Genomic DNA, 13,832 nt, shown 5'->3' on the forward strand with positions numbered 1-13,832 from the left:
TTTTTTTTTCCAAGCAGCAGCATAACTTCAATGCTAGAAAATTTCTAAGCCAATAATAAGACCAGAGAAATTCAAATAAATAGAGACTTCTGCATGCTTGAGCAAATAACTCTCACTAGGATGCTGTGAGACACCCTTCTTTAGGGTGCTGCATGATATTAGCACTTAAGCATGCAAAAGCCTATATGTGATTTACAAAATAATCCATAGTATCAAAAATAATTCTGATGTGTTGTGGTCTTCCTGGGGTTCTTGGCAACAGGCAAATTTTTTTTTTTTTTTTTGGCTACAGAAAAATAAGTGAAAGCTAAGAGTTGGCATTTTCTGAGGAGTACCTTGAATCTAACCAGGTTGCAAACCCCTGGCTTAGGCAAATCAGTTTGAAGTTCATTCTACTAATCATATTGATCAGTCTGCCTCCATACGTCATGAATCTCTGCATGAAACATAATGATCTCTGCAGGGCTTAAAGATCTACTCTTGACAAGTACTGTTTAAGAGCACAGTGTTACTGCTGTTTTCAAAAGCAATACAAGATTTAAGAGAACATATGACTTCTAACAATTTTTGAGAAACTTCAAGCACCATTCTGGAAAGTGAGCAAGAACTGCACCAGCATGTGAAACATGCACTTCGGAAGCTGTACCTCATGTAATGGACAGAGATGTGGGGATGGATTCTCTCAGCCTTTCAGTGCCTGAGCCTGCAAGGGGCTGACTACCTTCCATTCCTCTGTGTCCATGGAAGTCATGTTCACTGAGAACTTTGTGCTGTGGGCTTCCACATCTCTGTGATTATGTATTCAACTCTTACCCAGCCTAAGCTTCTACCCTGTGCGGGTAGAAACACTTCATTCCATCCAGGAAGAGCACACACCAACTGCAAATGCTTTCTCCACCTGACTAAGGGTTTTTCATAGTTTCATAGACATCAGGGCTGGAAGGGACCTCGGGAGATCATCGAGTCCAGCCCCCTGCCCAAAGGGCAAGAAGTCAGCTGGGGTCATAGCTTTTTAAACCCAAAAGCTTGCTAAGAATTTTTTTTCCAATTAAATATTTAAGTTGGTTTAATAAAAGATATCAGATTCACCCAAAGAACCTTATCTGACCTTCTACAGGCATATTTTGGAATATGGAGGCATCTTACCTGAAATGACTTCTTTGGGTAAGTGGGTGGAAAGGAACTTGCTATCAGTCAAAGGAGTGAGGATAGCTGCAGTGTTTCCCAGCATGCTCCCAATGCCCAGCATCAGAAGCATAAAAAAATACAGCACTGAATACAGCTGAGACACCTCCATGTTCTTAATTGCTTCCGAATAAACTATAAATGCCAATCCGGTTCCCTGGACAGCCTGCCAGTGGTAAGAAAGACACAGCATTGACAAAAGAATGATCAATTATTCAGCCAATAGTCCTGTTTATGTTCACTGATTAGTAGAAGTTAAAATACACGAGTAGACAAAAGAATATGAACCAGATAGGAAAATAATAGCCTTAATGCCTAGCTCTGGTACTAACACTTTTAAACAAACAATAAATGAAAACCTGGCTGAGTCAAGACCAGATTTTGCTACTCTTACTTGTGGTGAGCAGTACATTTCTCTTCATGAAGTCCCAAGAGAAGCACTCAGTTAAGTCCTACTCAAGCTTGCTAAGGGCCATCAGAATCTAGTCCTTAATAATGACTGATGTTTCGCATATTGAGCTAACTTTGATCGTTGTTGGCCTCTTAATTGTGCAGAATTAGCAAAGTCTACCACACTACCAAGAAAAATAATGGAATCAAATTCTGTGATCCTTACTGATGCAAGTAATCTAAAGTAACACGTGTAAATCATAGCTCAACTTGGATTTAGAAACTTAAGTAATTCCACTGACGTCCTGCGTTACTTCAAGTGTAGAAGAGGTAGCCCAGTAGCTTCAAGGGGCCTTCTAACCTGTGTAAGAACTATTTGCGTGATTAATCATTGCAAGATTTATGCTAACAAAACAACTGGTGCTAACAAACATTGACAATAACAACAATACTTGGCAAGTTTTATGTTGAAATTTTTGGACAGACATTAACATTCTTGAACACCGCCATGAGGTAGTTGTTCCCAGTTTTACAGATCAGTTTAGGCAGAAGTGTCAAGACATCACATGCAGTGTAGTCAGACATGGGTTCAGAAATATGTCATGCTTTTCTGCAGGCAACATGGCAATGCTCTGAATAACCAATAACTAATAGTCAACTAATAGTAATATTAAAAATAATATTTTGACATAATAGTAATAACCAAACTAACCAATAACTGTCCTAGTTAGGCATCAACCACACGCCCTACCAATGTCTCAAAATTCATTGACATGCATAATAATGTTCACTACTTATAACACTAATGGTGCTAGTTGGTTTAGTGAAAAGCTAGGGGCAGACTGGAGTGTATTTGCTCCACAAGATCCTCTTGTTTAGCTAAGAGTTTGCTCCCTTGGCCAGTGGAAAGCCAATGCTTCACAGTATAGGGTGATAGCATGGCCAAGTCCTCCAGCACCCCAGGGTAGACTGTTCTCTGGCAAAGCAAGTTCTTAGGGCACTGTTTTTCTCTTCTGCATAACTTGCCTTGTAGATGTGAAGCAGATCACATGGTGTGACAATTTCCATCTAGCAACATTACTATCTGCCAGAGGTATGAATTAATTAGCTCCCTGGGACTAGGTGGGAAAGGATGGTAAGGGAAGAAGCCCTGTTATAGTATTTCTTCCATCCTGCCCACTCTTTTAGAAAAGTTCAGTGTCTCGGGACCAACTTGGAGATGATCATATATTGGTTTTAGATGTCTTCACCTTTATGGCTGGTTCCCACAATTCACTCATCATTTAGACCATCTATTAAATTCAAAGAGTATGCCCACATTTAAAATTTACAGGGGGCTTACCATAGCAGATTGGTGTGCCATTTTTTCAATCCATCAGAGAGGTGTCGGTAGACCTTAAAATATGTTAGTACAACCTACATAGGACAAGGGCTTCATGTGTGTAGGCAAGGTGTCATAGGAATGGCTGGAAATGAGAAAAGGATTTTTTTTTACTTAAACTGTTCCAGCCAGGCGTGTGGGAAAGTCTGTACTTTTCATTCATTTGTTTTCCCAACCTAGTCATAGAGTGTATTTCCTGGGTGCATGACAGCCTTTGGTAAGGCATAGTGTATAAACTGCCCTTCCCTTGGAGTTCTTGTAGGATCTGAGCCAAAATTCCCTATCTGTTCCCTTCTTACCCCAGAATAGTGGTTGCTGTCTTATACTGTAACAAGTTATGATGTTATGACAGTCAAACCTAGCCTTTTCTGCTAATAGCTATATGTGTATGTATCCCAAAATATAGAAACATCTTCCTCTAAAGCCTGCAGTCTGTTGCCTGTTCTAATGCCTGTTCACATTATCTAAATGCACCATGTATCATCACGCTGAAGTCATCTACCTAAGAGTAATTTCTCATTCTTTCTCCTTCTTTAGACTTTACCATAGTTCTGACTAGAAAAAAGGAAACAGAACAAAAAAAAAATCCATGCTGTTACATAAAGCAACAAGTTACCGTGTCTAGTTCAGCTTCCAAACTGCAGTTTTTAATCTGTGGTAGTAATTTTACATATTCATTTGGGTAGGTAGCCATGAGCTGCTCTTTCATATGGTTGAGATTGTCTGCAGTTAAAAATCCTTCTTCCAGATCGAAAGCATTTGTTAACAGTAGGATCACCCTGTAAAGCCAAGATAATACAGTTTCTTTATATGTGTGCTAGAAGAGATGTCCTAGAAGAATTCAGTAGTGGAATCGGAAGTGTAGCGGCTACAGTTTCATTTAAATTAGGAAGACTACTCCATTGTAGCGCACAAAGACAGGAAGGCTCTTACAGAGGTATTGTTGTGTTTACTCTAAACAGGCCAAATGTAACTTAAAAGTACATTTGTGAATTGGAAGGAGAGAAAACTAACTCTTGGATGTCTTTGAAATGTATTCAGTTTGAATCAACCAGAAGTTTTTGGGCCGATACCAGAATTGCTGGGAGGAATTCAGTGGCTTACTGCATGCAGCAATTCAGACTAGATGATGATAATGGACCCCTCTAGCCTTAAACAGTTTTGTACACGTATGATGTGTCTAGATGAGACTAATTCTACTACGCATTAGCGTGGCAGGAAAAACCCACGCTAGTGCACTAACACACAGTAGAATTAGTGCCAATTAGTACCTCTACTTACAGGTACTAAACTCAATACTTTGTAATTATGGCACATTAGTTAACATATAGACATGCCCATATGCAACAAATTCGTTATTCCTATTTTATGCTTAGCTCTGTTCTTTCCATGTTCAAAAGTAATTGCTGTGTCTTAGGCTGGGCTGGATCCTCAGCAGGGTTTTCCTCATGGTACTGTGGTATCTATTGCTTCAGAGAATCTATCCCTCGGTTCTTTTTTTTCATATCTTTTAAGATTAATTTCCTATAGCAACTATTAATGTGCTTTTCTGATAAAGGAGATGCATGGGAAGTTGGTGTGGCTTCTGGTGTGATCCATAATAATAAAGTACAGACCCAAGCTAAAATAGTGCCTGGTCACTGGAAACTTGAATGCACTCAACAATTCTTGTTTAGGGTCTGGTCCTGCAATATCCAAAGCATCTTTTGTTAGGCGTGGAGTACCCCCAAGTATTAAATAGTGGTCAAGTCAGCCTAGATCCCAGCAGATAGTGCTCTGCACTTGAGGAGCATCATAAAGCTGGAGAAACGCATACTTAAAACGTTGGAGAAAATCAGTCTTCTTGGTTTAAATGCACACCATTCTCGGTTGGACTAAAAAAGTCACTGTATTATAACTATGGAAATGACAAATCAAATTGGTTCAAATCTTGGGGTTTGGAATTCAGTTCTGAGATCAAGTTTACAGCATTTCTCATGCCCCCCAAGTTTCATCTATCAACTGTATCTCCTCCAGGAGGTTTATAACACAAGAACAAAATTCATCTGCTTACCCCAAGAAGTAGGTGAATTTTATTTCACTGTATACCACAGCAGGGAAAAAAAGAACGGAAGTTCTGCTTCTGTAGTCTTTTTAGTGGGAGCTAGATCAGGGGTGGGCAAAATGTGGCCTGGGGGCCAGCCCACGAGGCACCCCCCAAAATTAGGAAAATTAATATTTATCTGCCCCTGGCTGCCTGTCATACGTCCCTCGATGGCTTGCCAAAACTCAATAAGCAGCCCTCCACCTAAAATAATTGCCCATCCCGGGCTAGATATAGCTGTAGCTGTACTTCCTATCATCAGACTGAAGGTGGCATGCAGTGGCAAGATATTTAATGGTAAGAAAGAATCCAGATTTAATTACTGTAGGTGGTGAGAGCAGGTGTTTTTGAAGACAAGAGACTCTAAATCCTCAGAGGACAGAAGTCAAGATGGTAATTTTTTTCAACCAGGTGGTACACCATGTACATCTGGCAAGCTTGTGTCTAGGGCTATGACGCTGAAAATCTTGCATTTGTGGTTTGAGTCTATTAAATGAGCTGTGAAGATAATTCATAGCTGCTGAACTAAGTGCCAGATCTGAGCCTGGCATTGGATAGTTACTGGGACAAGTACTCAGATTTGTGCTCGCAACTGAAAGGTGGCAGCATGTTGGCAGAGTTGTAACATAACACTTAAAGTTGTAAACTGCACCTACAAAATAAAGGCCTGCAAAACTGGACACTTTGCATTTTCTAAACTTCCTGCTTTGCATCTCAAACCTTCAATGTTTGTAAGATTGTTGCCTCTGTTTTGATTCAGGGGTTTGTGATGGAAGAGGGGAATGTGCCTTTCTGAACTACCAGACTTTTTCCAGTTGTGAGGAGATTTTAACAGAAATGGCAATGATAAAGCTCTTCCTTAGTTTTCTAGAGTGCTGCTTAGCCATTCCATTCCTGGTATTACACCTATCATTACACAAAATCAGTGTTGTGATGCCAAATACAGTCAGCAGGAATCCACCTCCGTTCTGCCACATGCATTAGACTTCAAAACTTGACTCACTGGAGGTAGGAAGACGTTATCCATTTTCACTGCAACATTAAACCAGAGGGTCTCACTACAACACAGTTGAATTTGGCATAATGGACAGACCCTAAGGAGGTCCTTACTGCTGAGCTAAACTCTTGTACTTCTAGATTAAGTACAGTCAAAAAGCCCAAGGCTGAATCAATTCAGTCTTTGCAAGTTAGTCTAAGCGGGAGAGATTAAACTGAGAAACAATTGGACATGCATTTACTTTTGATTCAGGAAATGCAGCCACATGCCTGCTCAGGCCAGAGGCTGGAGGGAGCTAGAGCATGCCTCTGACATGTAGCCAGCATAGGCTTTGTGCTCACTTCCTCTTCCTGCTGCCCCTGAGGTCTCTGAGATTTGCAGTCCAGACTCACAGCAGTAAGAATCTGCAGGGTTGCCTATCACTTCCTCTTCCTGCTTCCAGGTGCCTCTACAATTTGTAGTCCACAGTCATAACCAACAGTAAATTTGAGCAGAGGAAGGGGTGTTTAACCCCCGTCCCTGGCCCCAGACTCTAGCTGGGGTTTGCCTGGGGGTGGGGGGGGGAGGGAAAGTGGGGGCAGTGCCTGCCCCCACATCAATCCTTCCATGTTGGAACAGACAGCCCAGCCCAGGGCTGGAAAGCATGCTGGGGACTGTGATTTAATTTAAACCAGATAGAGCTTTAACATGGTTATACAGATGTTTGTGGGTACCACTTACATTGTGATGTTGAACAGTGTTGAAACAAGTTGAGGGAACAATGCCTTGGGACCTGGTCAATGAACTTGCTTATAAGTGCATGTGAACCTCTGAACTCATGTGTCAGCCTGTAAAACTGGCGGACTGAAAAGCTCCAACCTGGGCTTTGATTTCATAGATGTTAGGGCTGGAAGGGACTTCGGCAGATCTTTGATTCCAGCCCCTCTGCCCCAGGGGCAAGAAGTCAGCAGGGGGTCATAGGATCCCAGCAGGATAAACAAACCAATGTCTCTTGAAGACGTTCAAAGTAGGTGCTTGAACCACCTCTGATGGCAGTCTATTCCAGGCCTTGGGGGTTCAGATAGTAAAGAAGTTCTTCCTTATGTCCAGCCTGAAATGGTCACGGAGGAGTTTGTGCCCATTCAACCTTGTCATCCTTTGGGGCGTTCAGATCCTGGTGAACACCACTTATAAACTTATAGGCAGCCACCAGATCACCCCTGAGCCTGCACTTTTCCAGGCTGAAAGTCCCGTAGCTCTCAGCCGCTCATCACAAGGTCCGTTTTCCTGACCTCTGATCATGTGTGCGGCTCTCCTCTGGACTCTCTCAAGCTTCTCCACATCCTTTTTAAATTGTGGAGCCCAAAACTGGACTCAGTACTCCAGCTGTGGCCTTATCAAGGCTGAGTACAACGGGAGAATGACATCCCAGGATTTGCTTGAGAAGCAGCTATGGATGCAAGCTTGCTTAACTAGCTGCAGCATCACATTGATGGCTCATGTGCAATCATGACCCCCAAATCCCTTTCGTCCATAATGCTAGCCAGCAAAGCACTGCCGAGACCATAAGCATGCTGTGGGTTTTTCTTCCCAAGGTGGAGCACCTTGCATTTTTCAGTGTTTAAACACCATCAGGTTCTCATCTGCCCATTTCCTGAGTCTGTCAAGGTCAGCCTGGATCACCCGCCTATCCTCAGGTGTGGATGCTTTACCCTAAAGTTTGGTGTGGTCAGCAAACTTGGCCAGTCCACTTCTATTAACCTTATTGAGTCATAGAAGGGCAGAGCGTGCCATTCCTTTTATCTTGAATGTTATTAGTTTCAATATCTGCTGCAGTTCAGCAGTTATTTTTTGGCATGTGAGGACCTGCATTTCAAAGCTGCTATTTTGGTTCATTTTCCCTCTTTTCTTGTATGTAAGATCTAAGGGTGAAAAATTAGTGAAAGGGTTTCTTACTTGTTCAGGCAGTTTTCATAATTGAATGTTGCCTTAAAGCCATAGATGGAGAAAGTCACAATACTGGCAAATACTGATGTGGTGCTGTTAATCAAAGAGACAATTATGGCGTGTCTCTCACAATTGTTGTTTGGCTCATTGTAGCTGGCGAAAGCTATCAGGCTTCCAAAACCAAGACCAAGTGAGAAAAAAATCTGAGTAGCTGCATTAATCCAGGCCTTTGGGTTTGCTAGTTGCTCTAACTGTAAAACAAAAGAGTGAGAACTGTCTGATTAACACAGAAGTGGCCTTGTGCTCATTTGTGATCCATCCAATGCTCTCTCACTGTAATATCTATGGCAAGGAGTAACATCTAAGCATCAAGTAGGGAGAAATCTGGCTTATGTTGGCTGATTTTGCTTTCCACCATTTATTCTTGCAGCTTTTATTAAAATTAATGTAAATTTAACCTGTTGAAGTATGGAAGGATTTGGTTATGTGTATGGAGGCATCTCGAAGGTTGAATGTTTCAAGGATAAATAAAATGGGTTATTTTTATGCAAGGCCAATTCTTTGTTGGAGTAGATGGGTTAAAATACCTGTTTTTAAATGGAAGCACAGCCATCTACACTAGCAGATAGAATTCAGCCTATAAAATGTTCAGCAGTGTTTGTGATCTTGCAGTGAAATATAATCTTTTTTATAAACCAAAGGATTAGGTTAAATATATGCCATATATAAACATATGCCCTATATGGCAGGAGATTAAGCCATGTTCGTTTGTTACATAACTCTGCTGAATTCAGGAATTAATTTTGTTTAGTGGTACTACTCACTTTATGACTATAATACACCTTAAGCATGATGCTTCTTTCTCTGGATGAAGAAACTAAAAACACAAGAGTGATGTGTACCGGTGTATTCTCAGGAGTCTAGGTTAGTGATTCTCAACCAAGGTGATGCAAAATATTATTACTGTTAGGGGTGTAAATACCTGCAAAATTCACAAGATAAACCCAGATATTTCAAATAGGAAATCATAGAGTCAAACATTTTGAATTGTGGTCTTTTTGATATTTTGCAACAGAAGAATTGTTCTTTTTTTTCCATAGGAAAAACACAAGTGAAAGTTAAGAGCCAGCATTTTCTGAGAGGTGCCTTGAGTCTAAAAAGGTCAAGAGCCACTGGTTTAGATGCATGTAATATGAGCCCCAAATTACTATTATGAAGATGTTATGGAAAAGAAAAAAGTTATATAAGAAACAATGCAGATATAACCACAGAATTTTGTTAAGATTTCAATGTATATTTTTGTACCTTTGGTGTAAACATATAAACCAGTCCATTCACAGCTCCATGTAGCGTTAGCGCTTTAATTAAGTAGATGAGGAGGACAAGATAGGGCAAAGAAGCTGTTAGGTAAACAACCTGAAAAAAAAGGGTAAATTAATTAGAAAGCTGAGATACATGGCTATTGCCAGGACCATTTCTTGTAAAACTGAAAACATTACTAATGTAGCTACAGACAAAGTGAAATTGCATGAGACTATATCAATCCTCATCCTCCAGGGCTTAAAAGGATTAGGAGCAGGGGTCAGGAAGAAATTTCTATTCTGGAATAGTATTGTAGCACTAGGTGTTACAGTATCAGACCATATCTTGACCAGGGGAATATGGCCTAATCTGGTCATTTTATTATATATGCTGTTGGGGGTTTTGTTCTTTTTTCCTGTATAAAACAGTAGTAAAGTCCTATTTTCTCTCTTATATCTAAATGGGTGCTTTCAGGTCAAATGTGGCTTCACAAAAAATGAGCTTTTATTTAATATCCTTGGTATTATTTTCACAATTTTAATTTTTGTAATTATACAGGAGTTTAAAACAACATTTTAAAGCAACAACAGTAGCAAACTTTTTTCTGCAGTGTTTGCAACCTAAACTTTTGCTAGATTAACTAAACAAAACTGAAATTAATCAAGTTTCACGCCTGTTCTGAGAGAAATCTGACAAATATAAAACAAATGCTGCTTCAGTAAAAAGCAAATTAAATTTTTTCAAGCTCGTATTGATAGCTTATTTCTAACTGAGGCAAGGAAATCTTTTTTACAGGCACAACGTTTCACATTTACAGTGTTTATAAATTGACACCCTGTTTCAATTTTCTGGCTTCAGTTTCAACTTTACAATACCTAATCTGATGCCACACCACTTTACAACGTTTAATCTGATGCCACACCATGTCAGCGAACAAATTCGCTGCGTTGCCCATCTCCTTAGAGAACATCTGTCCAAACTTCTTTGGACGCTTTCTCTAAGAAAGCAGACAACACCCCAGAAAAACCTGCAGCCAAGACTCCTGAGAAGACTCCAGCCAAGAGCCCTTCAAAAAGTCCAGCAAAATCACCTCAAAGAAGTCCTTCCAAATAAATATGATTGCTATTTACAGTATAAATACATTAATGTAGCTATATCGATTACTCACCTATAATTGACTAAGTATAAAATTCTGGGTTATTTTTGGTGAAAATAGAGTATTGGGCCTTGGTTCAGGAACCAATCCCCCATTTATAACATTGTTTCCAATGGGAGAATTGGTTCAGAGTTACAACATTTCGACTTAAGACATGGTTTCAGGAACCAATTGTGTCTGAGGACTGCCTGTATATCCTTTCTGTTACCTTTTAATAGGCCATGAGTCAAGCTGTATCTTTTAACCTAATGCTAATATACTTTAAATCAGGCTTGTCCAACATATGGCCCGTGGGCTGCTATGTGGCCCTAAGACATTTTCTGAGGCCCATGGTGCTGCGATGGGAAACAAAAGTAAACACTGTTTACTTTCATTCCAACCCCTTGTCCCTCCCCCAGCCCCTCAGCAGCTTCCTAATGGCTGCCAAAAGACTGGGGAAGGGACAAGGTTCCCACATGCAATGCATCAGCTTGATGTTGCCAATGCGGTGCATGTGGGAAGAGGAGTAGCCATGTGCCGCTAGGGACAGGATGAGCCCAGCCAGAGCAGCAGGGGCTCAGCTGCACTTTCCCCTACCTGTGCTGGTCAGTTCCGAGTGGCACATGGCTCTGCTGCCACCTCTGCTGGCGGGTGCCGACCCGGGCGGGTCTGTCCCATCTGGGTCAGCACTGGCCAGGAAAAGCGGCATGCAGCTGAAGCTGGTTTCCCATGAGCTGCTGGGGACAGGAGGAGCCCGGCCAGGTCCGCACTGGCCAGCAGAAGTGGCGGTGGAGCCATGTGCTGCTCGGGACAGGACGGGATGAACCTGGCCGGAGCGGCAGGGGCTGAGCTGGATTTTCCCCCTGCTTGCATCGGTCATACCCGAGCGACACATGGCTCCACCGCCACTTCTGCTGGCCGGTGCAGACCTGGCCGGCCTCCTCCCATCCCCAGTAGCACGTGGGAAGCCGGCTTCAGCTACATGCTGCTCTGGATGGGACAGACCCGCCCGGGTCAGCACCAGCCAGCAGAAGTGGTGGCGGAGCCATGTACTGCTCAGGACTGACCGGCACAGGTAGGGGGAATGTGCAGCTGAGTCTCTGCTGCTCCAGCTGGGCTCATCCTGAGGTTCATTTCATGTTTGTAAAATGCTTGGAGAGCCCCACATAGATGCACTGCATAGAAATGCAAAATATATTTTGACTTATTTGGTTGGCACCTTGAGCTGAGATTTTCAAAGCTGAGTCAAAAGGCCAACTTCCATTACAATGAAAGGGATTTAGAGACCTCCAAATCTTTTATGACAACTTCGTAACATGTCCATCTGCCCCTTTTGGCAAATCTTAGCCATAGTTTGGAAGCTCAGCCAAAGAACATAAGAGCTTCTGAACATAAGAGCATAAAAAGTGCCATGCTTGGTCAGCCCCACGGTCCATCTAGCTCAGTATCCTGTCCCAAACAGTGGCAGAGGTGGATGCTATAGAGGGAGAGTTTTGAACTGGTTAGACCAATTTCATTGTCACTTCCTGCAACTTCATTGGTGTCAAAGGTCACGTGACATCACTTCCTGATGTGATACCACTTCCTGTGAGGTCTCTGAATATGGTTCGCTGGCCCACTGGGTGATAAAAAGTTCATGATCTGGCTTCACATTCAAAAAGGTTGGACACCCCCTGCTTTAAATGGAAACAAACCAAAAAAGATGATCTAATTGATTTGTCTCTGGATTTATTCACATGGTTATTCCAAAATTGATATATAAATGCTACTATAGAAAAAATAAGATAGCCCAGTCTAACTTAGTTCACCCGAGGAGGTGCTCTACAAAGATAAGGCTAACCCATGAGTGATGTAACCAAACATCTGTACACTTTTGGAGCGCAGCCAGGAAAGTTCATCTGTTGGCCCCCACCCTGGGACTGTGCTTTTCCTACCCTTCCTCCCCCACTCCCACTCTGTCCAGGCCATTTTTAGCCCTCTGGCCTGGCCATTTTTAGCCCTCTGGCCTACCCAGCCCTACACAGACAACCCCTCCTGCAGTCCCAACAACCCCCTGTATGACACACTAGCTCCCTTCCCTACCCCAGTTTACATCACATTCCTGGCACAGCTCCTGGCACCAATGAATGTGTGCACAAGTGGGACCTGATCTATAATTGCATGATTTAAAGTAAGTCACATGACCGTAGATTGGGTCCTGGGAATCTCTGTATGTGCCCTAAAGATCTGAGGAAGTTCACAGAGTGAAAGCTCCTGGAAGTGACGCACTACACTCTGGAGCATGGACTGCCCCTTTGTGTTTGTACTGAGCCTACCACAATGAAGCCCCAATTTGCTTGAAGCCTATAGCTGTCTCTATGATGTCAGTCATACTTAATAGTCCAGGCTGGGAGTGAACCTTTCTTTGCCCATACCAGTTGGGCCTGGGGTACTGATTCATTGGAAATTTGAATGGCTGCAAGGAAAGTTAATTCATGCCTTAGAGCCAGATTGTACAGCCCTTCTCTATCCTGATAGGTAGCCACTCTCACGAGTTGCACTATTGAGATCAAATGGGACCTTCCATGTCCACATTCATCAGCACAAAGAATGATTCTACATTTTGTCCTTAGCTTTCTGTTTCTCAAACTCAGTATAGCTCCAAACCAGGAACTGAGCTTACAGGCTGAGTTATTACAGAGCACCTTCCACTGCAGTTGACATGAACAGGAATTGTGCAGCCTTACACACCTTTTGGAGTCAGACCCTGTGTCTCTTCACTCCTGTTCCCATTTAAAACCAGTGGCAAAACTCCCAGTAGTTCAGGATTACGCCCTAACTGTCTCCATATTGTAGTATTTGATAAAAGCCTCAATTTCAAAGATAGCTGAAACCTTTAGAAGCTTTTTTATTTCTGATAAGCAGCTGTGGACTTCTCAATGCTATGCTGGGATGTAACTGGCCTCCCATTAACTGAGCATGTCAGTTAACCAGGAGTCAGGCATTTAGGTCTGTCCTGCTTTTTGTCGGTGTGCCTTGGTCTCTTTCCCCTTTACTAGTAGCTTTTCCAGTAGAAATTTATTGTACTATAAAATAATTACATTTGGTTAGATATTAGGAAAAACTTTCTCACTAATTGGAACACTGGAAAAAGCTACCCAGAGAAGTTGTGGAATCTCCATCCTTGGAGGTTTTTAAGACCCAGTGAAACAAAGCCTTGGCTGGGAATATATAGTTGGGGATGCTCCTGCTTTGAGCACAGGGTTGGACTAGACTTCCTGAAGTCCCTTCCAACTCTAATTTTCTATGATTAGCTTCAAATTAGTTATCTGATAGTCCTTTGCCCATTATATGATTTCACTATTATTTGTCTAATTAAAACATACACTCAGCTTCTTCTAAATTCAGATAATATATCATTTTCACAGTCACAGAAAATTGACAGAGTAGGCTG

General features: G+C 42.0%; 1 protein-coding gene across 1 annotated transcript in view; it reads right to left on the minus strand.

Moving 5' to 3' along the window:
* The window catches only part of SLC6A20 (solute carrier family 6 member 20), a 32,190-nt gene that overhangs the window by 4,583 nt on the left and 13,775 nt on the right, over positions 1–13,832 (minus strand). The window contains exons 5-8 of the mRNA XM_090046344.1: positions 9,268–9,378; positions 7,972–8,213; positions 3,573–3,735; positions 1,147–1,351 (exon numbers count right to left, since the gene is read on the minus strand). Of these exons, the coding sequence (XP_089902470.1) occupies positions 1,147–1,351; positions 3,573–3,735; positions 7,972–8,213; positions 9,268–9,378 (721 nt within the window). The remainder of the gene's footprint in view (positions 1–1,146; positions 1,352–3,572; positions 3,736–7,971; positions 8,214–9,267; positions 9,379–13,832) is intronic.

This window comes from Crocodylus siamensis, chromosome 5 (genome assembly GCF_052110815.1).
Source record: "Crocodylus siamensis isolate JL-2025a chromosome 5, ASM5211081v1, whole genome shotgun sequence".
Classification (NCBI taxonomy): domain Eukaryota; kingdom Metazoa; phylum Chordata; order Crocodylia; family Crocodylidae; genus Crocodylus; species Crocodylus siamensis.